Here is a 25,266-nt window from a genome sequence, read left to right as displayed (position 1 = left end):
TTTCAAAGGAAAGGTTTATTATAAAGAATTACTAACTATAACAGAGGATTGGCATAATGGGGGGACTGACTAGAAAGAAGTAAAGACAATTCTAAAGAATAGAGGAACAGCATATACTCCTAGGACTGAGATAGAGCAGCAAAAGAGACAACAAATCTGGAGTAGCTTATTTCCCTCCTACATCCCCCATCAACCTACCAGGGCAAAGATCCAGACCTCATTTGAAAGGGAATAGCAAGGCTCACAGGATGTCAGAGAAGTTCACCAAGACAGCAAAGCCACCTGAGTGGATGCCAGAAGAAGCCATTAACAGGATGGTGTCAGGCCTGTAGCACTCTGCTACAAAAATGTGCAAGAGTTCTAAGGAGGCCATTCATGGGAGTCTGTGCTACCATGTTTCCTTAGCATAGGAGGCCCTTCCCTGTCAATTCCCAGGAAAACCAAGGCTGGTTCTAGGTAAGCTGACTCATTCTGGAAGAAGAAAGGATACTAATTCTGCTCCCTACATTTTTAAATTGGAAAAACATGAGGGATAACCAGTGCTAAAGCCCAACAGAGAGAGGGAGAGATAGAGATACAACAAAATTAAAATAAACAGAGAAACATTTCTTCTCTGAAGCAGGATGCAATTGCTTGAGCTAAGAGCTAGAGAAACAGTGTTGAGAAAGGAATAAAACAGTTTCATGGGAGCAGTAAACTTTTCAATTGTGTTGACCTGTGTATATGTGTCTGTGTGTGCACACATGTACTCAAAATCCAAGAGCTGTCATAGATAAGACAAACCCCTTAAAAACCCTCCTGATCCCCTCCTTCTTAATTTGTAAAGTAATTTGTGGCCAGGAGCTTTCTCCTCAGCCCTGTCAGTAACCACTCTTTCCCAGGACTAGTGGCTCCTTTGGCTGTGGCTAATGCTGCCTCTCCCGTGGGCAGTGAACACTTCCTGACTCTCTGGAGCCTCTTCTTACCATTCCTCCCCAGGGCCCACCTGGCACAAGATCCCAGGGATTTGATAAAAGAGGAAATACAAGTCACACAAATTAGCCATGAGCTCTCCTCAGGGCTGAGGCTACAAAAGGAGAAAAAAGAAAAAACCTAAGTCTTAAGAGAGCCACCTCCAAAAGACGCACACCAGAACACTTTGCCCCTTAACCACTGTCTGTCTCTGTCTTTGGTTATATTTTGTTTGCTGGGAAACAAAATCCACTTTTTCTGGGACCTGTCTAGAAGCCTCTCACCTTCAGTTGCTGAAGCCAAGTCTACTTCCAGCAATGGTGCCTAGTGTCAGGCAGCCTGGCTGGAAACCCAGAGGATGTATCAAAACTCTGAGCAGCCCTGCTCAGTAAGGCTGGTGAGAGACTTAGGGGCACACAATTATATGTAACTAGTGAGATATGTACATACATCTGATCAAGCCCTTCAGTTTCCACAGGGGGAAACTAGACCAGGATTAGCAAAGTGTCTTCCTCAGAGTCAAGACACTGCTACCTCCATTCAGGTAATGGATGAGCTGGAAGATTGAGCCTTCTCTCCTTTGTCCATTTGGAACCTTCCTTTTGTTCCTTTATGTATCCAGTTCTGGACCACTCCAAAAAAGTTAGGCTTTTATTTGAAATGGGAAGGTGTTACTGTTTGCTTTGCCAGATGAAGAGTAGAAGGAGATTTCCTGGAGAATAGCAAGAGAGACTTCTTTTTTTTTTTTTTTGGCCATGCATGCAACATGTGGAAGTTCCCAGGCCAGGAATCTAACCAGTACCACAGGAGCAACCTAAGCCACTGCAGTGACAATGCAGGATACTTAACTTGCTGAGCCACAAGGACATTTTTATTTCTTCTGGCCATGGAATCCCCAGTTTGTGGAGTTTAAAAAGTATATGGTAATGGAACCCTTTGCTTTGATGAAATCCTACCCCCCAAATCAAGTATGATTAAATAGACAAACAGAAAAAGTGAGGCAATCGAGACAGATGTGGGAACACAAAACACCCTTGAACTGCTCACCCTCTTGATACTTAAGGTAGACTCTAAATAACTACCACAGAATATATATGGTTCTATTCAACACACTTTGAAAACACTACCTTGTAGTGTTCTGGGATCCTAGGTCTAGAATATTTCACAGCGGCATCAGGTTCAATCCCATGTACCCAGGTAAAATCACATTACTGAGATGCCCAACGATAATGGGGAAGAGATCACAAAACGATTTGCTCTTCTGAGTCCAGCTTCCTTTGCCCTGGGGCTTCTCTCTCTCTCTTCATTCCAGTTTTTCCTTTGCCTTTTCTCTCGAGAAAACAAAGCTAAGTTGAGAGTTTCTTGAGAGCCTCCAAGTCTTCTCTTTATTAAAAAAAAAAAGTAATCAAAGGAAAAATAATTTTATAACTTTAGAGAAATTATTTAAAAGAAAAAAATGCCCATAGGTCTACTAACCAATAGAGAAACCACTTCTAGTTTTCAGTATTCTTGTAAATCTTTGTTCATACACACATAAAATTGATTTTTGTGCAGTGTATCATGGGCTATATAATTTGCAAAAGTATTTTTTTCATTTATTCATTTCATAAATGAACAAGGTAAGGCTTAAAAAAACTGAGTAACATTTCCCAGATAATACCATGAGAATATTTGAAACAAGTCTCAACTAAGCTTGTTACTCCAAAACTAGTACTCTTTCCACTGTAATAGCAGCTGTGACATAACTATACAGACCACTGGCTAAATGTCAGAGCCAAGGAATCTTGGATATATTTTAGGTGAACTCTCTACTAGCAAAGTTACTCATGACCCCAAATCCACACAAAACTCATCTGAAATAATCAGTTCAAAAACAGTAAGGGTGAGGTGCTAGGATACATAACAGTCAAGTTGGAACATCTGGTCTAATTGCAACCTTGGCTTCACTTTGCTGAGAACTTAGGCAATGCATTCTCCTCATTTTTAAATGAAGGGGTTAAGGTCCATTATGGCACTATTCTGGCATACTGTGAGTCTATGTTCTTACTATTCTAAGAAGGAATCACTTTCCCATGGACCTACCAGCGCTTAACCATACAGGGTTTTCCAGGCTTTACTACGAGGCTGTTCCTCTAGTTTTGTCCAAAACCTACATGATTTTCCTGTGTGTGATATGTTATTATTATTGAATGCATGTGATTTATGATGATGATGATGATGAGTGATAGAGTAGGGTGAAGGAGTAAAGATCATAAGACAGTGCTAGTATTTAGAAAAGAAGGGCAAGTGAGGAGACTGTATCTGAGAAGATAATTCCTTATCCCGAGTTTCCCATTTTGGTCTATAGGTAAGATGGCATACTGTCTTTGAGTAGAAAACTCCTGTTCACTGATAACGATTCAGATTAATGTCTCACCAAGCAGAGGATCATTCATTTCTTTTGAGGGACAGAATCACTAAGCAACCATGAAAAATGTCAGTATTATTACAGAGTTTGTCTTTCTGGGATTGTCCAGTGACCCCCATATCCAGACTATGCTCTTTGTGCTATTCCTGTGGATTTACCTCCTGACTTTGATGGGAAACCTGATGATGATCCTGATCATAAAGGCTGATTTGCAGCTCCACACACCCATGTATTTCTTCCTAGGACACCTATCCTTTCTGGATCTGAGTTTCTCCTCAGGCACTGTGCCAAAGATGCTACAGAACTTCTTGTCTCAGAAGAAAAGCATCTCAGTGTGGGGATGCCTCACTCAGAGTTTCTTTTTCACTCTCTCCGGAGGAACAGAAGCCTGTCTTCTCTCTGCCATGGCCTATGACCGCTACGCTGCTATCTGCCACCCTCTGGTCTACACCATAGTCATAAACAGACCTCTCTGCATTGTGACTGTGAGCATAGCCTGGGCAGTGGGATTTCTGATTTCCTTAATGAACAGTCTCTTCATCCACAAGTTACATTTCTGTGGATCCAACATCATCCCCCACTTCAGCTGTGAGCTACCTCCACTCTTCCCTCTGTCCTGTACTGATCCCACTGTCAATGAGATTCTTTTAGCTGTGTCATGTGCATTTCTAGGGGTGCTGACACTTCCTCTGATTCTATTCTCTTACTCCAAAATCATTTCTGCCATTCTGAACATCCACTCCTCTGAGGGCCAAGGCAAAGCCTTCTCCACCTGCTCCTCCCACCTCACAGTGGTGCTCCTATTCTATGGGACAGCTCTATTCAGGTACATTGGCCCTGCCTCAGGCTCAGTGTTGGAGCAAGTGGTCTCCATTCAGTACGGTGTGATCACGTCTTTGCTGAACCCCCTCATCTACAGCCTCAAGAACCAGGAGGTGAAGGCAGCTCTGCAAAGGATGCTGAGGCAACAAGTGTGCCATAGAGTAAGAAAAAGCTGTGTGATTCTGCTCAAGAAATAGAAAATTTGTCTCTAAAGGAGAAATATTTTTAGAAGTAGAAGGCATTTGGGGAAATTGGACCTCAATTAAATCCAAGTATTTGTTTGGATTTTGAAGTAGATAACCTGCAGAGAGAAACAGACAGGCAGACAGACTAGGGGAAAAGAGTTTGATGTACAGCCTCCTATCCAGCAGCCCTTTCCAAAATAATCTGAAAGAGGACCCTTGGCTCCACTTGAGAAGATCATGGGGCTGACAAAGATGAAGTATGATGAAACAGAACAGGATCTCTGGCCAGAATGCTGACTTTTTCTGGGCATTTTTACAAAGGTACACAATAAATACAGGAGCCTATAGTTAAGAAACCAGATATAAATAATACTCCAGAATGGAGGTGCAGTACCTGGTGGTATCATTGGCATCAAACAGCTAGTGTACTTGTATAGGCTTCGGGGATGGTTAGTTAATTTTATGTGTCAACTTGACCAAATTAAGGAATGCCCAGATAGCTTGCAAAACATTGTTTCTGAGTGTGTCTATGATGGTGTTTCCAAAAAAAGATTAGCTTTTGAATCAGTGGACTGAGTAAAGAAGATCACCCTTACCAGTGTAGGTGGGTGTCATTTAACTGTTGAGGGCTCAGAGAGAGCAAACAGGGTGAATCTGCTTTCCCTGCACTCCGACATTGGTGCTCCTTCAGACTCAGAGTGGATTGTCTATCACTGGCTCTCTTGGTTTTAAAATCTTTGGGTTTAGACTGGAAATATACTGCTAGCTTTCCTAGGCTTCTATCTTGCAGACAGCAGATCATGGGACTTCTCAGCCTCCATAATTGTGGGAGCCAATCTCCCACAATAAATCTCTACTTATCTCTATGTATATATAGTCTACTGATTCTGTTTTTTCTCAAGAACTGTGACCAATATGGCAAGGGAAAGTGAAAAAAATTAAATGATTGTCATATTGGATATCAGTATATCATGCCCAGTTATTTTTCCTAAGTTCTCCTACAGCTTAAAAAATATAACATGTGCATTTGATCCAGATACATATTGTTTACTAGTATATGGAGTGAGAGGTAAGCATGAATGATTATAGAAATAAAATTAAAAGACCAATAAGGTACCTCTTTGCATCTATTTAATAAACATAAATAATAATTGCTGCCTACTGAGAAACATTAAAGAAAACCTAAATAAATGGAGAATAATACACTCTTATGATCATAGACTATTGTAAAAATGTCAATTGTTCCCATATTAATTTATATATTTAGTAAAATTTCAATCAAAATTCCAGAATAATTTTTTATGAATTTGAAAAGTTGATTCTAAACTTTATTCAGAAGTAAATAGTCCAATAAATGCCAAGCTACTCTTGAAATTAGGAAAATATCAAGATTTGTTTCTGGCGCAGCAGAAACAAATCTGACTAGGAACCATGAGGTTGTGGGTTCGATCCCTGGCCTTGCTCAGTGGGTTAAGGAACCAGCACTGCTGTCAGCTGTAGGTCGCAGATGTGGCTTGGATCTGGCGTTGCTGCGGCTGTGGCATAGGCTGGCAGCAACAGTTCCGATTAGACTCCTAGCCTGGGAACCTCCACATACCAGGGGTGCAGCCCTAAAAAAAGGACAAAAAAAAAAGATTTATCATAAAACTGTGTAATGAAGGCTTTATATTACTGACACAGAGGACAAATGTACCAATGGAAAAGGAATAGAACTCAGAAATGGACCCCAAACACAGAAGTGGACAGTGAGATGGCAATTAGTTGAGGGTGGACTTTTCAATCAATACTACTTGGATGATTAGCTCTTCATGTAGAAAATTAATAAAATTTTATCCTCACCCACCATAAACAAAAACAATTCCAAGTAGGGTCAAGCACTGAATGGAAGAGCAAGGCTAAAAATCTTTTATAAAATAATATAGGGCAATGTATTCATGTAGAGAAGGATTTACAAAACAAGATACAAAAAGCACTAACTACCAAAAAAGTTGATAAATGCAATTATATTAAAAGTTGGTACTTTGATTTATTAAAAAAAACCTAAGAATGGAAAGACAAGCCACAGTGGGAAAAATATTTGCCACACATATGAGCAGCAAACTCCTAGTATCCTACATTATTTTAAAGGATCATTCTGATAGGAAATCGGCAAAAGTCCAGAATAGGAACTTGACAAAAGAGGAAATCCAATTTCCAAATTCTCAGCGTTGGAGTTCCCATCGTGGCGCAGTGGAAACGAATCTGACTAGGAACCATGAGGTTGTCGGTTCAATCCCTGGCCTCGCTCAGTGGGTTAAGGATCTGGTGTTGCCGTGAGCTGTGGTGTAGGTCGCAGATGCGGCTCAGATCTGGCATTGCTGTGGGTGTGGTGTAGGCTGACAGCAACAGCTCCAAATCGACCCCTAGCCTGGGAACCTCCATATGCCATGGGTACAGCCCTAAAATGACAAAAGATAAACAAACAAACCTAATTCTGAGCCTTAATAGTCATCATGCAAATTAAAACCACAAGGAAAAGTACTATTAAACAGATATCAGAATGGCAAAAATTAATAAGTCCAATAAACCAAGGTATTGGCAATAATGTACAACAAGAACTCTCATTTGGGAAAAAGGTTCGATTACCCATTATGTGGTAAAGTTAATTCAGCCCCAAATTCCACTAATAGGGATTTATCCTAGAGAAATTCATACTCACTGAACAAAAATAAATGTACAGAAATGTTCATGGTAGTATTGTTTGTAATAACCAAATACAGGAAATAACTCATGGCCAACTATAATAGAAATTAAAAGATAAATCTTTGTGGGTTTTTTTTGTATTTTTTTGTTTTGTTTGTTTGCTTTTTAGGGCCACACTTGTGGCATATAGAAGTTCCCAGGCTAGGGTTGAATCAGAGCTATAGCTGCCGGCCTACACCACAGCCACAGCAATGCTGAATCTGAGCCAAATGTGCAACCTACACCATAGCTCATGGCAACACCAGATCCCCGACCTGCTGAGCGAGGCCAGGGATGGAACCTGCATCCTCATGGATACTAGTTGGATTTATTTCCACTGAACCATGACAGGAATTCCCAAAGATAAATCTTGATATATCAATACTATGAAGTGAAAACAACCAACAAAAATGAATAAACTATAGTCACATGAAGTACGTGGATCAATCTGATAAGTAAAGCATTATTCCATTCATATAGAGTTCAAATAAAGACAAACAGGACTATATTATTTAGGGTTGCAGGTATACATGGTAAAACTATTAAGAAGGCAAGGAATCAGTAAGAATGTTAGAGCAGCCTGCGTTTTCATTAAGAGGGGAAGGAACAGGGTTCTTCATTGGTATCCATTTCCAGTGCTGGTAATGTACTATTTCTTAGCCTTTAAAACTTCTTTTCTTATATAATGGTCACATAGTTCTTTGCTTTGCAATTATTTGTTAAACTGTACATATATGTTACATGTACTGTTCAGTATAAAAAAATTTTTTAAGAAAATGTAAACAAAATAAATGATGAAATACTGAAGCAATTTCTATTAAACCAAAAATTGTGCAAAGATGCCTGTTTTCTCCATTATTTCCTAACACTACTTTGCAGATTATAACTAAGTTAGTAAGACAAGACGATGAAATACTTAGAATAAGCATAAAATACCAAATTACTTATTTTGTATGTAAATAATATGATTAACAGTCTTCGATTCAACAGGCTGGGTGGGGGAAGTATGAGAATTAATAAGAGAGGTTAAGTTGGCAACACACAAAATAAATACACAAAAATAGTCTTTCTCTACCCTATCAATAACAACTTTGAACTGAAAGTGGGGGGGGGGGAATCCATGCACATTAGTAACAAAATCATAAAACATCAGGCAATACATTTAAAACTACATTGAGTGAGGGAGTTCCCATTGTGGCACAGTAGTTAACGAATCCGACTAGGAATCATGAGGTTGCGGGTTCAGTCCCTGCCCTTGCTCAGTGGTTTGAGGATCTGGCGTTGCCATGAGCTGTGGTGTAGGTTGCAGACATGGCTCAGATCCTGCGTTGCTGTGGCTCTGGCGTAGGCTGGTGGCCATGGCTCTGATTAGACCCCTAGCCTGGGAATCTCCATATGCTGCAGAAGTGGCCCTAGAAATGGCAAAAAGACAAAAAAAAAAAAAAAAAACTACATTGACTGACATAAAACAAGATCTGAGTAAATGAAAAGACACACATAATGACCAATCCAATCAAAAAATAAAAGAATCTGAAGAACTTAGAGAATGTCATGAAATCAAAGAGAAAGCTAAAAAGCCAGGCTTTGGGATGTTCATGAACCAGAACACCTCTAGAGATCTGAGTCATGAAAACTAATGGATGATCTCTTCAGATCACTGTCTGCTGGACATCTAAAGCCTTTGCTGATTCAAGTTCTTGGGTGAAAGGGTCCAACTGGCCTAGATTAAGTCACCTCTTACCTAGGAAAAGACATATAAAGTTGCTCTGTAATGTCGTTTTTTTAAATCTAATCCATCTTTTTAACCTGCGCTTTAGAAGAATTTATTTATAAAACAGAAACAAACTCAGAGTTCAAAATCAAACTTTTGGTTACCAAAAGGGAAACTGTGAGGGGGGGAGGGATAAATTGGGATGGTGGAATTAACACATACCCACTGCTATATATAAAAGAGATAACAAGGACCTATTGCATAGCACAGGAAGGTCTACTCAAGGTTCTGTAATAACTTATATGGAAAAAAAACCTGGATATTTGTAAGTGTATAACTGAGTTACTTTGATTTAAATCTGAAACTAATAAAACATTATAAATCAACTATACCCCAATAAAAATTTTATAAATAAATATGTTCACCCCCCCAAAAAAAAAGGATCTATAATTCAACAATTACAAAAAAAGAGAGCATGGCTGTTTTAGTGAGTATGAGTTGGCTCAATGCCTAACTTTGATTTGGCTCATGAATCTCAAAGTGAGAAAGTTATAAGTTATGCAGCTTTTACATACTTTTCTCAGGCTTTAAAGCTTTTTTTTTTTTTTTTTTTTTTGGTCATTGCTTTGATTTCTGCCAGCTATCATATTCACCTATTTTTCTCAGCCTGCCTGGATGGCCATTATTGCTGGAAGCCTCCTTGAGTGGCCATGACGGGCCTCCTTCACCTTTCACTTCATCCTTTGAGCTGTGAACAATTTCAAAGATGCCCTTTGCCTTCCTCCTAATCACCAGGATTAGGCCTCCTTAACAGTCCACTCTCCCTACTGCATTTTTTGTGCCAGTAAAGGTCCTACTACTTCCAAGGGCTCAGTAATCTTTTAACTCTCCTTGGCACATAGGCAGTCAACGAGACATACTCGGCAGGCTTCCTCTTGCCCAGAGACAAGATCCCTTCTCTGTCTTGAGATTAATATGCCTCTAAGAGTCTGAAGGCACAGACTTAGCCTTTCCAGTCCTGGATGTGAATGAATGTGATGCAGCACAAACTGTTATTCTTTTGCTTCACCTCTGATTTTTTTCTCCAATACCCTGTATCCTCAGGCAATGTGTTTAAATTAGGGTTCCTGTATTTCTTTTTACCTCTTACCAAATGAAGTTCTTTTATATTTTATTAGAAATGCAAATGCCATTTTTTGATGAGGGAATATGAAAATACCAAGTTTGGGTGACAATGATTGTGATCTACTCCTCCACAAACCTCGCTTAGTATCCCAAGAGTTTGCTAAATAGAGTTGATGTCTGGAAACTGATAACCCTTGGAGCCCTGTGAGGTATAGAAGGCTTCAAAAGATGAATAACTTGATCTAGGCTAGGCAGCTAGACAGGATATATAGGTTAGGTTAGCTCTGGCTACCAAATTTGCTACATACATTTCCATGAAAATAGAAATGACAGGAAAGTGGAAATTGCAATACACATATCAAACAAAAGACTTTAAAACAAAGGCCATAAAGAAAGATAAAGAAGGACATTATTTAATAACAAAAGGATCAATTCAAGAAGAGAGTATTATACTTGTCAATATATATGACCCTAATATAGGAGCACCCAGATACCTACAACAAATACTAACAGACATAAAAGGAGAAGTTGATAGGAATACAATAATAGTAGGAGACTTTAACAATCCATTCATATCAATGGACAGATCTTCAAGACAGAAAATCAATAAGGCAACAGAGATCCCAAATGACACAATAGAACAGTTAGAATTAATTGATATTTTCAGGACAGTACATCAAAAAAATAGAATATACATTTTCTTCAAGTTCACATGGAACATTCTCAAGGACTGACCACATACTGTGGCACAATACTAACCTCAACCAACTTAAGAGTACAGAAATTATTTCAAGCATCTTCTCTGACCACAATGGCATGGAACCAGAGATCAATCAGAGGAAAATAAATGATAAAAACTGACTACATAAAGACTAAACAAAATGCTACTAAAAACCAAAGGGTCAATGGGGAAATCAAAAAGGAAATTTAAAAATACCTTGAGACAGGAATTCCCATTGTGGTGTAGTGGAAATGAATCCGACTAGGAACCATGAGGTTGCTGGTTTGATTCCTGGCCTCACTCAGGGGGTTAAGGATCCAGCATTGCCATCAGCTGTGGTGTAGGTTGCAGACAGGGCTCGGATTCTGCGTTGCCATGGCTTTGGTGTAGGCCGGCAGCAACAGCTCCCATTCAACCCCTAGCCTGGGAACCTCCATATGCCATGGGTTCAGCCCTAAAAAGATCAAAAAACAAACAAACAAACAAACAAACAAACCTAGCGACAAACAACAATGAAAACAAAACCACACTATATCTATGGGATGCCACAAAAGCAGTTTAGATGGCAGTTCATAGTGTTACAGGCCTTCCTCATCAAGAAAAATCTCAAATCAACAAGCTAATGTACCACCTAAAAGAAACAGAAAAAGAAGAAGAAAACCTAGTCAACACGAGAAGAAAAATTATAAAGATCAGAGAGGAAATCAATAAAATAGAGGTTCAAAAAACAAACATTTGATTTTTTCATCAATCAAACCAAGAGCTGGTTCTTCAAAAAGGTAAACAAAATTATCAAACTTCTGGCCACTCACCAAGACAGTGAACCCAAATAAGCAAAATATAAAATGAAAAAGGAGAAATCTCAATGGATACTGCAGAAATACAGAAAACGGTAAGAGAATTCTAACAATTATATGCCAACAAATTTGACAACCTAGAAGAAATGGACAAATTTCTAGAGACACACAACCCACCAAAACTGAATTGAGAAGAAATAGATCATTTGAACAGATCTGTCACTAGAAATGAAATTGAATATGTAATAAAAGCACTCCCTACAAACAAAAGTCTAGGACTAGACGGCACAAGTAAATTCTACCAAACATACAAAGAAGTGATACCGATTCTTCTTAAACTTTCTCAAAAGATTGAAGAAGGAACACTCACAAAGACATTCTATGAAGCCACCATCACCCTAATACATAAGTAGAAAAGGGTACTACCAAAAAAAAAAGTATAGGCCTGTATCTTTGATATGTGTATAGACGCAAAAATTCTCAACAAAATTTTAGCCAACTGAATCCAACAACACATCAAAAAGATCATACACCATGACCAAGCGCAATTCATCCCAGATTCACAATAATGGTTCAATATACACGAGTCAATCAATGTCACACATCACATTAACAAAAGTCAAAAAACACACCATCATCTCGATGGATGCAGAAAGAGCATTTGACGAAATCTGACATCCATTCATGATAAAAACTCTTACCAAAGTGGATATAGATGGAACATACCTTAACATAACAAAAGCTATTTATGACAAACCCACAGCCAATATTATACTCAATAGAGAAAAGCTGAAGTACTTCCTGCTAAAATCTGGAACAAGACAAGGGTGTCCTCTCTCACCACTTTTATTCAACATGGTATTGGAAGTCTTAGCCACAGCAATCAGACAAACAAAAGAAATAAAAGGTATCCAAACTGGAAAAGAAGAGGTAAAATTATCACTATGTGCAGATGACATGATTCTACATATAGAAAACTCTAAGGACTCCACATAAAAACTACTTGAACTGATCAACGAATTCAGCAAAGTAGCAGGATACAAGAATAACATTTAGAAATCAATTGCATTTCTGTATAACTACAATGAAATATTAGAAAAGGAATATAAAAGAAAATACCTTTGAAAATTGCACCCCAAAAATTAAATACCTATGAAAACTGACCAAGGAAGTGAAAGACTTATATGCTGAGAACTATAAAACATTAATCAAGGAATTGAAAGAAGATTCAAAGAAATGGAAAGATATCACATGCTCCTGGATTGGAAAAATTAATAGCCATACTGGATTTCCTGTTGTGGCTCAGCAGGCTAAGAATCCAAATAATATCTGTGAGGATGCAGGTTCAATCACTGGCCTTGCTTAGTTGGTTAAGGATCCAGCATTGATGCAAGGTGCTGCAACAGTCACAGATGAGGCTTGGATCCAGCCTTGCTGTGGCTGTGGCACAGGCTGGCAGTTGCAGCTCTTATTCGACCCCTAGCCCAGGAACTTCCATATGCTACAGGTGCCGGCATTGCCAGAATACACCAGCCAGAATGGCCATCATCAAACACTCTACAAATGATAAATGCTGGAGAGGGTGTGGAGAAAAGGGAATCCTTACACTGTTGGTGGGAATGTACATTGGTGCAACCACTATGGAGGTTCCTCAAAACACTAAATATGGACCTACCATACGATCCAGCAATCCCACTCCTCGGCATCTATCTGGAGAAAAACATAATTTGAAAAGATATATGAATGCAGCTCTTTTCAAAATTTACAATAGCCAAGACATGGAAGCAACCTAAATGTCCATCAACAGAGGAATGGTTAAAGATGTGGTGTGTATATATATACATTTATATATACACACACATATATACACATATACATACACAATGGGATATTACTCGGCCATAAAAGAGAATGAAAAATGTCATTTGCAACAATATGGATGGAACTAGAAACTATCATCCTAAGTGAAGTTAGTCAGACAATGAAAAACAAATATATGATGCCATTTATATGTGGAATCTATAAAAAGTATACAGGAGTTCCTGTCACAGTACAGCGGAAACAAATCCAACTAGGAACCATGAAGTTGCTGGTTTGATCCCTGGCCTCACTCAGTGGTTAAGGATCTGGCGTTGCCATAAGCTATGGTGTAGGTCACAGACACAGCTCAGATCCTGCATTGCTGTGGCTGTGGTGTAGGCAGGCAGTTAGTTGTAGCTCCAATTTCACCCCTAGCCTGGGAACCTCCATATGCCATAGGTACGGCCCTAAAAAGCAAAAAATAGAATAAAATAGAATAAAATAAAATAAAATATTTTAAAAAGGATACAAATGGACTTATTTGCAGAACAGAAACAGGCTCACAGACTGAAAAACTTATTATTACCAAAGGGGACAGGTGGAGGGGTGGGAGGGATGGACTGGAGGTTGGTATTGGCATATGCAAACTGAGGCATATGGAATGACTAGCCAATGGGGACATGCTGTATAGCAGAGAGAACTCTCCTCAATATTCTGTGATAATCTTTGTGGGAAAGGAATCTGAAAGAGAATGGATATGTGTATGTATATGACTGAATCACTTTGTTGTACAGCAGAAATTATCACAACATTGTAAATCAACTATACTTCAAAAAAACTTAAATTAAAAAATGGCCACACTACCCAAAGCAATCTACAGACTTAGATTCCATTCTTTATTCATGTGCAAATTACCCATGACATTTTTCACAGAACTATAACAAATAATCCAAAAATTTATATGGAACCATAAAAGACCCAGAATTGCAAAAGCAATTCTGAGGAACAAAATCCAAGCAGAAGGCATAACTCCCCCAGACTTCAGACAATATTACAAAGCTACAAGACAGTGGAGTACTGGTACAAAAACAGACATGGGCATCAATGGAACAGAAAGCCCAGAAATAAACCCAGACACATAGAGTCAAATAATCTTCAACAAAGGAGGCAAGAATATAAAATGTGAAAAAGAAGTCTATTCAGCAAGTGCTGCTGGTGAAACTGGACGGCTGCAAGTAAATCAATGAAACTAGAACACACCCTCACACCATGCACAAAAATAAACTCAAAATGGCTTAAAGACTTAAACATAAGCAAGATACCATAAAACTCCTAGAAAAGAGCATAGGCAAAACATTCTCTGATATAAACTGTCCAAATATTTTCTCAGGTCAGTCTCCCAAGGCAATAGAAATAAAAACAAAAATAAATCAATGGGACCTAATCAAATTTACAAGCTTTTGCATAGCAAAGGAAAGCATTAAAAAAAAAAAAGAAGAAAACACAATGTATGGAATGTAAAAAAATAGTGTAAACGATGCAACTGACAAGGGCTTAATCTCCAAAATATACAAACAGCTCATACAACCCAACAACAAAAAAAGAAACAACCCAATCAAAAAAATGGACAGAAGCCCTAAATAGACATTTCTTCAAAGAAGACATATGGATAGCCAGAATACACATGAAAAAAATGCTCAACATCACTAATTATTAGAGAAATGCAAATCAAAACTACCATGAGGTACCACCTCACACCAGTCAGAATGGGTATCATTAATAAGTCTAAAAATAACATGCTGGAAAGGGTGTGGAGAAAAGGGAACCCTCCTACACTGCTGGTGGGAATGGAAAATGGTTTAAAGCTTCCACAGAAAACTAAATATAGACCTTCCATATGATCCAGCAATCCCACTCCTGGGCATATATCCGACAAAACTATAAAGCAAAATGATACAGGCAAAGTTCTTCCTGTGGCACAGTGGGTTAAGAATCCAACTGCAGCTGCTCTGGTTGCTACAGAGGAGCAGGTTCAATCCCCAGCCTGGCACAGTGGGTTAAATGAGCTGGCATTGCTGCAGCTTTGGCATAGGTTGCAGTTGGGACTCAGATTCAATCTCTGGCCTGGAAACTTCCATTTGCTGTTAGTGCAGCCATTAAAAAGAAAAAAAAAAAGCATTTTTTTCACAGCTGCATTAATCACAATAGCCAAGACTTAGAATCAATCTAAATGTCTATCAACAGATGAATGGATTAAGAAAATGTGTTACATGTATCAATGGAATACTAATCAGTTATAAAAAATGAAATACTGCCACCTGCAGCAACATGGACATAACCAAAGATTTTCCTAATAAGTGAAGTAAGTCAGAAAAAGAAAGACAAATACCATATGATATCACTTAAATGTGGAATCTAAAATATGCCACAAATGAACCAACATACAAAACTGAAACAGACTCACAGAAAGAACAGATCTGTTGTTGTCAAGAATGAGCAAGAAGGATGAACTAGGAGTTTGGGGTTAGTAAGATGTAAACTATTACGTTTAGAATGGATAAGCAATGAGGTCTTACTATATAGCACAGTGAATGATATCCAGTCTCTTATATTATGATGGAAGATAATATAAGAAAGGGAATGTATGTATATGCATGACTGGGTCACTTTGCTATACAGCAGAAATTGGCACAACATTATAAACCAACTATAATTTTTAAAATGGCAATGGACTAAATGCTCCAAAGACATAGGGTGGCTGCTTGCATTTGTAAAAAAAGACCCATCTATATGTTGCCTGCAAGAGACTTAATTCAGAGATAAAAACACAGACTGAAAGTATAGGGATGAAAAAAGGTATTCCTTGCAAACATAAACAGAAACCTGGATTAGCAATACTCATATAAGGCAAAGCAGACTTTAAAACAAAGTCTACAACAAAAGACCAAGAAGGGCATCATATAATGACAAAGTCACCAACACAAGAAGAGGATATAACATGCATAAACATATATATACCTAATATAAGAGCACCTAAATATATAAAGCAAATACTAACAGACACAAAGGAGAAACTGAAAATAATACAGCAAGAGGAGGAAACTTTTAACACCCCTCTTACATCAATGGACAGATTATCCAGACAGAAAATCAACAAGAAAACAATGGCCTTAAATGACACATTAGACCAGTGGGACTTAATAGATATCTACAGGAAATTTCATCTAAAACCAACAGATTACATATTCTTTTCAAGTGCACATGGGACATTCTCTGGGATACCTTACATGCTAGACCACAAAGCAAGTCTTGACAAATTTAATATGACAAAATTTATATCAAGAATATTTTCCAGGAGTTTCCATCGTGGCTCAGTGGTTAACAAATCTGACTAGGAGCCATGAGGTTGTGGGTTCGATCCCTGGCCTCACTCAGCGGGTTAAGGATCCGGCGTCGCCATGAGCTGTGGTGTAGGTTGCAGATGTGGCTCGGATCCCGTGTTGCTGTGGCTGTGGTGTAGGCTGGCGGTTACGGCTCCGATTCAACCCCTAGCCTGGGCACCTCCATGCGCCATGGGAGTGGCCCAAGAAACGGAAAAAAAAAAAAAAAAAAGAACATTTTTCAAACAATCGCATGAAACTAGAAATCAATCACAGGAAGAAAAATGGGGGAAAAATATGTGAAGACTAAACAACATGCTACTAAAAACCAATGGGTCCATGAAAAAAATCAAAGAGGAAATTATAAAATATCTTAAAACAAATTAAAAGGTCAACTTTACAAAATTATGCAATGCAGCAAAAGCAGGTTTAAGAAGGAAATTTATAGTGACATGAGCATTACTCAAGAAACAAAAAAATCTCAAACAACTTCAACTACCACCTAAAGGAATTAGTTTACATAAGAAAAAGCAAAGCCCAAAGTCAGCAGAAGGAAGGTAATAATAAAGCTCAGAGAGAAAATAAATTAAAGAGAGACCAAAAAAAAAAAAAAAAGAAAGAAAGAAAAAGATTAATGAAACAAAGAGTGGGTTCTTTGGAAAGATAACCATTACTTATAAGACTTTAGCCAAGCTCACTAAGAAAAATAGAGAAATGACCCAAAAACTAAAAAATGAAAGAGGATAAATTACAACCAACATCACAGAGATACAAACAAGAGACTACTACAGCTACATGCTAATAACTTGGACATAATAGAAAAAAAAAATGGATCAATTCCTAGAAACATACAACCTTCAAAATCTGAATCAAGAAGAAACAAATAATCTAAATAGGCTGATTACTGGAGTTCCCGTCGTGGCGCAGTGGTTAACGAATCCGACTAGGAACCATGAGGTTGCGGGTTCGGTCCCTGCCCTTGCTCAGTGGGTTAACGATCCGGCGTTGCCATGAGCTGTGGTGTAGGTTGCAGACGCGGCTCGGATCCCGCGTTGCTGTGGCTCTGGCATAGGCCGGTGGCTACAGCTCCGATTCAACCCCTAGCCTGGGAACCTCCATATGCCGCAGGAGAGGCCCAAGAAATAGCAACAACAACAACAACAACAAAAAAGACAAAAGACAAAAAAATAAAAAAATAAAAATAAATAAATAAATAAATAGGCTGATTACTAGTATTGAAATTGAGTCAGTAATGAAAAAATTCCCAGGAAACAAAAGTCCAGGACCAGACAGCTTCGGAATGGAAATCTACCAAACATATAAAGAAGAGCTAATACCTATCTTTCTCAGGCTATTCCAAAAATTTGGAGAGGACAGAACACTACCAAATTCATTCTATGAGGTCACCATTAACCTGATACAACAACCAGACAAAGACACTATTAAAAAAAAGAAAAAAGAAAATTATAGGCCAATATCCATGTTTGATATATATGTAAAAATCCTCAACAGTATACTAGCGAGGTGAATTCAACAATATGTAAAAAAAATCGTATACCATGATGAAGTGGGATTTATTCCAGGGATGCAAGGATATTTTAATATTCACAAATAAATCAGTGTGATATATACCACATTAACAAAAACAAAGGATAAAAATAGCATAATATCTCAACAGACACAGAAAAGGCATTTGTAAAATCCAACATCATTCACGATAAAAACCTTCAACAAAGTTGGTACAGAGCAAATGTATCTCAACATCATAAAGTTGATTTATGACAAAACTAAAGCTAACATCATATTCAATGGTGAAATGCTGAAAGCTTTCCCTCTAAAACTGGGAATAAGACAAGGATGCCCCCTCTGAACATTTCTATTTAATATAGTATTGGAATTCCTAGCCACAGCAACCAGATAAGAAAAAGGAATAAATGGCATCCAAAGTGGGAGAGAAGGAGTTCCCGTCGTGGCACAGCGGAAACAAATCTGACTAGGAACCATGAGGTTGTAGGTTCAATCCCTGGCCTCACTCAGTGGGTTAAGGATCTGGCATTGCCGTGAGTTGTGGTGAAAGTTGCAGATGCGGCTCGGATCTGGTGTTGCTGTGGCTGTGGCATAGGCTGGTGGCTACAGCTCCAATTAGACCCCTAGCCTGGGAACCTCCATATGCCACGGTTGTGGCTCTCAAAAGACAAAAGACAAAAAAAAATTGGAAGAGAAAAAATAAAACTGTAACTATTTGCAGATGACATGATGCTATATATAGAAAACCTTAAAGTATCAAAAAAAATTAGAATAAATTTAGTAAAGTTTCAAGATACAAAATTAATACACAGAAATCTTTTGCTCCTCTATATACTAATAATGAACTATCAAAAAGAGGAAATTAAAAAAAAATTCTGTTCAAAATTGCATCAAAAAGAATTTTTAAAACCTAGGAATAAACTTAACCAAGGAGATGAAAGACCTATACTCTGAAAAATATGGCATTAATGGAGGAAAGTGAAGATGATACAAAAAAAAAAAGTTAGGATATCCCATGCACCTGGATTGGAAGAATTAATATTGTTAAAATGGCCATACTACCCAGAATAATCTACAGATTTAATGCAGTCCCTATCAAAATATTCATGACATTTTTTATAGAACTAGAACAAACAATCTTAAAATTTATATAGAACCACAAATGACCAAAAAGCCAAAGCAACCCTGAGAAAGAACAAAACTGGAAGTACCAAGCTCCCTGGTTTCAGACTATTCTACAAAGCTACTGTAATCAAAACAGTATGGTACTGGCACAAGCACAGACACATAGATCAATGGAACAGAACAGAGAGCCCAGAAATAAACCTACACATGTTGTTAATTAATTTATAACTAAGGAGGAAAAAATATACAAGGGTAATAAGACAGTCTCTTCAAAAACTAGTATTGGGGAAATTGGACAGTTACATATAAAAGAAAGAAATCTGAACATTTTCTCACACCATATATAAAGATAAACTAAAAATGAATTAAATACCTAAATGTAAGATCAGAAACCATAAGAGGAAAACATAAGTAGTATACTTTTTTGAAGTAAGTCTTAGCAAATTTTTTTTTAATCTCTCTCCTTAGGCAAGAAAAATAAAAGCAAAAATAAACAGGTGGGATCTGATTAAAAGTAGAAGCTTCTATACAACAAAGAAAACCACTGACAAATAAAAAGGGTAACTGACTGAATTGGGAGAAAATATTTGCAATAGTATGTCTGATAAGGGATAAAATCCAAAATATACAAAGAGCTCACACAACTCAATATAAAAAAAACACAACAACCTGATTAAAAATGGGCAGATTTCCTGAAGAGACATTTTTCCAAAGAAGACATACAGATGGCCAACAGGAACATAAAAATATGTTCAATATCACTTATCATCAGGAAACTGCTAATCAAAACCACAATGAGTTACCACTTCACATCGGTCAGAATGACGATCATTAAAATGACAACAAATAATAAATCTTTGCAGAAATGTGGAAAAAGGGGAACCCTAGTACACTGCTGGTAGGAATGTAAATTGGTACAGCCACTGTGGAATCAGCTCCAATTCCACTCCTGGTTAATATAACCAAAGAAAATGAAAAAAATAAAAGCACTAATTTGAAAAGATATATGCACCTCAGTGTTCATAGCAGTCTTATTCACAATAGCCAAGATAACCTAACCTAACCTAAATACCCATCAACAGATGATTGGATAAAGAAGCTGTGGTATACACAGCTATAGATAGATAGAGGGATAGATAGATAGATAGATAGATAGATAGATAGATGAAGATATAGATACAGACACACACACAATGGCATGTTACTAAGCCATAAGAAAAAGAATGAAAATTTGCTACTTGCAACCACAGGGATGGACCTGGAAAGTATTATACTTAGTGACATAAGTCAGAGAAAGACAAATACTGTATATTTTCACTTATATGTGGCATCTTAAAACGAATGAATATAATGAAACAGTAACAGACTCAGAGATACAGAAAACAAAGTAGTAGTTACCAGTGGGGAGAGGGGTAAGGAGAGGGGCAAGATAGGGGAAGAGAGTTAAGAGGCACAAACTAATAGGTATAAAATAAATAAGCAACATGTATACATTGTATAGCACAGGGAATATAGCCAATATATTATAATAACTTCAAATAGGGTATATCTACAAAAATATTGAATCACTATGTTGCATACCCGAAACTAATGTAATATTGTAAAGCAATTGTACTTCAATTAAAAAAGACCAAATAAAGAAACTACACTATGTCAATGAGAAATCTGCTTAGAGTAAGTTTCTGTACTATAAAAAAAAAAAAAAATGGCAATTTGAGATTACACCACTCTGAAGCTGTCCCAGTGTAACATGATATTTCATAAGTGCTGTCTTGACCTAGTCTTGCTGTCATAACTAAAACTCTATTTCCCTTAAACTGCAATTTGTCAAGCCCCCATCCCAACTACTTCAGGCTCTTAACACTCCTGGGTTACAATACATACATACCCAATTGCCATAGAACTTCAGACATCTATACCCAGGGACAGCACCTTCTTTCTTAGACCTAAAGAATTATTCAAAATACCCAAGCCCCAGGAAGCCTGTGAAACCTAGCTAACTCCATCCTGTTTGCCACACATAAGCAGTTACAGCTTATTCTTTCTTGTCCCTGGGTGCAAACCCCTGTGTGACCCTGTGTGACAGCCTTCTCTGGTTTGGATCTGTAAGTAACAAAGAGTTCTGCCTTTCATCTATCTGTCTTTGATTGTGTCCCACTATCAAAAAAAAAAAAAAAAAACTTTAAGTCTTATAAAATATCTAGCCTTTACCCTGATTGCAACACAGCTGTCACTGACAGCTGCCTCTACTTGGTCCACTATTTGCAGTGACTACAAATTATTTCTGCCAAGTAATGCCAATTGCCAAGATCTTGCCTTTGAATAGTGCTTTATAAGTTTTACACCATATACCTACATTTTTACTTTAGTCCTCACAACAACTTTAAAGAAAAAAAAAAAAGAATATTATTCCAACCTGATGAATGAGATTGAGGCTCTGATCTGTCACCCAGAAGCAGTCAGAACTAAAAACAAATTTTTTGGTTCTTAGTTTAGTGCTATTTCTAGCACAACTTTGTGCCCACTATTTAATTTACAAACATTTTAATTAAAATTTTACTACTTAAAGAATACACAGAATTCTTGTCGTAGCTCAGTGGTAACAAACCCGATTAGTATTCACGAGGATGCGGGTTCAATCCCTGGCCTCCCTCAGTGGGTTAGGTATCATCCAGTGTTGCTGTGAGCTGTGGTGTAGTTCACAGAAACAGCTCAGATCTGGCGTGACTGTGGCTGCGCTGTAGGCCAGCAGCTGCAGCTCTGATTAGATCCCTAGCCAAGGAACTTCCACATGCTGCAGGTCTAGCCCTTAAAAATAACAACAACAAAAACACAAGAAATGTTTACATCCTTATAAGACCACTCCTCTCCCTCTCAAAATCAAGGACAATAGGATTAAGGTTAACCACAGAACTCAATCCTTGACACCATCACACTATTGCTAACCATGATTTAAATGACTTCGGGAAAGAATATTCCTCTTGTCTTAACTCAGTCCACAATAGGGCTGAAAGAGAGTCTATGAGTTCAGCACACTTCTAGTGAGGCCCTCATTCTACCACACCCCCCAAAAAAAGCCTTACATCTCACATCACCACTGACAAGCTGACCAAGAGACCAGTACCAAGAAGGGGGATATAATTAGAATTGATTATCCACCTCCCCGACAGTACTAATCCCATGATGTCCTATATCTCTGCTTGTAACCACAAGAATCCTTAGCCTCCAGATCATCCCTCATCATAGAGATTCTTACCCTATCACAGTCTTCCACACTGCCTAACTGGAATGAGATTCCAACAGCAAAACACCTCTAACTCCTTCCACTGTGACCTCTGGAATTCAGTATCTGTCATCAATAAAATCCCCTTGCTATGGATTGAATGCTTGTGCCCTCCCAAAATTCATATGTTGAAACCTAATTCCCAGTGGGATGATATTTGAAGGTGGGGCCTTCAGGGAAATGTAATCACCTAGTGGTCATGAGGGCAGAGCCTTCATAAATTAGATTAGTATTAATTCCCCTATAAAGGAGGCCTCAGAGAGCTCCTTTGCCCCTTCCCATCACATGGAGACACAGCATGAAGACACCAGAAAGCAGTTTCTCACCAGACACTGAATCTGTCAGGGCTTCAACCTTAGACTTCTCAGCCTCCAGAATTGTGAAAAATAAATATTTGTTGTTTGTAAGTTGCCGAATCTATGGTATTTTATTACAACACCCCCAACAGACTAAGTCACCCTATATCATTCAACTTCTTTGATAGATGTTTCTTTCACCTCATTTATCTAACTGAAACCTGGCTACGCCTTGAGGAAAAAGCATGCTTCCTTTGCAGTCCTCTCAAGGGGTGGCTATTTTTTCTCCTACAACTTACATATCAATGCTTTTCAAATGGTAAAGTGCAACCCATTAGTGGTTTATGAAATCAATTTAGCGAACAGAAAACTTTTAGAATAAAGTAAGAGAATAAGAAACATCGGTATATGCTATATGTGGTTAGGGTGAGTATTGTTCCAAGAAGTTTTTTTTTTTTTCATAAATGATGGCTTTCAAATATATACATATATTTTTTTCAAATGTTTCTCATATACAATATATGAAATTTGAAAGCCATTGCTTTACACCCTCTAGGGTTAGAAATGGAATAAATATTCACTCTTCATTGCTGCCTCAAGTACCAATATCCTCCTTCCTCCCTAGATAATGTCCTGCTCCCTGAAGCACATGCCATCAAGGCATTCACACACTACCCTTCCTTGTTATTATCACCTAGTATACTAGTAGTCATTCTCCTTCTTTCATTAAAGACTCCCTCAACTGACTTGCTTGCCTACTCTTCATAACCCCATCATCCTTCCTGATGACTCCAATATCCATGTGAACGATCCATCTTATGCCCTGGGTTAGAGTGTACAAGTATGATCATTAAAATATGGAAATATTTTCATAGCCACTAGGGTGTCCAGAACCCTGCACAGCACTACAGGCTACATTCATTTCAATAGATCCATGCCCACACTAGCACGGAGATTCAAATATTTCTATTACTATCCCTGCTAATACCCAGCCTCTCAGCTTGACTTTCTCTTACTTTAAATGATGTTGTCTACCACCTCAGCCACTCTCTTACCTTAAATGATCTTGTCTACTACCTTAGCCACTCACTCCCACAGTCATAGTCTATGTCTAGTTATTGCCAACAATTACAACCTCCACCCTAACTCTCCAGTTAAAGCAACCCACTCTGCCACCCACACCTTTAGCTCACTCTATTCCAAATAATTTGTCTACCTCACTGAGATCCAGGAATAAAATTGACCTTCAATACCATCTCTGTTCTATCCATCACCCTACTAAAGTCCTATTTTCACCCATTATCCAGCTTCAACTCCTAGGACTTATTATTTATTGAATTCTTATGATGTATTATATTGCTTATTTTGTCAACTAAAAAAATGCCCAATTTGAGAGCTGTAAGTTAAGACTTACTGGGGGCAAAATGAAGACTACATCCTGGGAGACAGCCTCTCAGATAGCTCTGAGGAACCACTCCAAAGAGATGGGGTGAGGGAGGTCAGTATATATGTGATTTTGGTGAAGGGGGATTTGTTCAATAAAGCACATATTTTGGTAGAAGGTTGCTGCTAGTCATAAGGAGCAGATGTCTCCATTAATGATTTTAGTGCTTTCCTAGATATGAGAAGATACAAGAAATTGGGCTCATAAAATTTTTCTCCCGAAACTAACTATCTGAAGGCCTGTTCTGCCAGTTTTTCCCAGAGCATAGAGGGCCTCATTCCTGATCTCCGCCCCAAATTCCTTTCAGGGTATGTTGAAGGTCAATGACTGCAGTGACTGTGACTTAATCCTTGTAGAGGCAGATGGCAAGCAACAACTTTTAGGAGAAAGAGAATGAAATTAGAACATTTTCTAACATCATACACAAAAATAAACTCAAAATGGATTAAAGACCTAAATGTAAGACCAGATACTATAAAACTCCTAGAGGAGGAGTTCCCATTGTGGTGCAGTGGTGAACAGATCTGACTAGGAACCATGAGGTTGTGGGATCGATCCCTGGCCTTGTTCAGTGGGTTAAAGATCTGGCGTTGCCATGAGCTGTGGTGTGGGTTGCAGACGCGGCTCAGATCCCGCGTTGCTGTGGCTCTGGCGTAGGCCAGCAGCTACAGCTCTGATTAGACCCCTAGCCTGGGAACCTCCACATGCCATGGGAGCAGCCCTAGAAATGGCAAAAAAGACAAAAACTCCTAGAGGAAAACATAGGCAGACCACCCTTTGACATAAATCATATCGACATCTTGTTTGACCCACCTCCTAGAATAATGACAATAAAGACAAAAATAAACCAGTGGGGCCTAATTAAATGCAAAAGCTTCTGCACAGTAAAGGAAACCATTAATAAAAGGAAAAGACAACCCACAGAATGGGAGAAAGTCTTTGTAAATAATTCAGCAGACAAAAGCCTAATC

The 25,266-nt window shown here is 38.2% G+C and overlaps 1 protein-coding gene across 1 annotated transcript; it reads left to right on the top strand.

Annotated features, from left to right (window-relative positions):
- Positions 1-3,417: 3,417 nt before the first annotated feature.
- On the top strand, positions 3,418-24,692 carry LOC125130439 (olfactory receptor 8S1-like). Its single transcript, XM_047785779.1, has 2 exons — positions 3,418-4,341; positions 24,603-24,692. The coding sequence occupies exons 1-2, from the start codon at positions 3,418-3,420 to the stop codon at positions 24,690-24,692; spliced, it is 1,014 nt and encodes a 337-aa protein (XP_047641735.1).
- The last annotated feature ends 574 nt before the right edge of the window (positions 24,693-25,266 follow it).

The sequence above is a fragment of the Phacochoerus africanus genome, chromosome 7 (assembly GCF_016906955.1).
Source record: "Phacochoerus africanus isolate WHEZ1 chromosome 7, ROS_Pafr_v1, whole genome shotgun sequence".
In the NCBI taxonomy this organism is placed as follows: Eukaryota; Metazoa; Chordata; class Mammalia; order Artiodactyla; family Suidae; genus Phacochoerus; species Phacochoerus africanus.
This window is presented reverse-complemented; position numbering and strand designations above follow the sequence as displayed.

Bases quoted from the DNA above. Each gene is read 5' to 3' on its own strand.
- LOC125130439 (XM_047785779.1), top strand. From the start codon at position 3,418: ATGAAAAATGTCAGTATTATTACAGAGTTTGTCTTTCTGGGATTGTCC. The intron at 4,342-24,602 runs GTAAGAAAAAGC...AATTCCTTTCAG, and splicing joins GGCAACAAGTGTGCCATAGA to GGTATGTTGAAGGTCAATGA.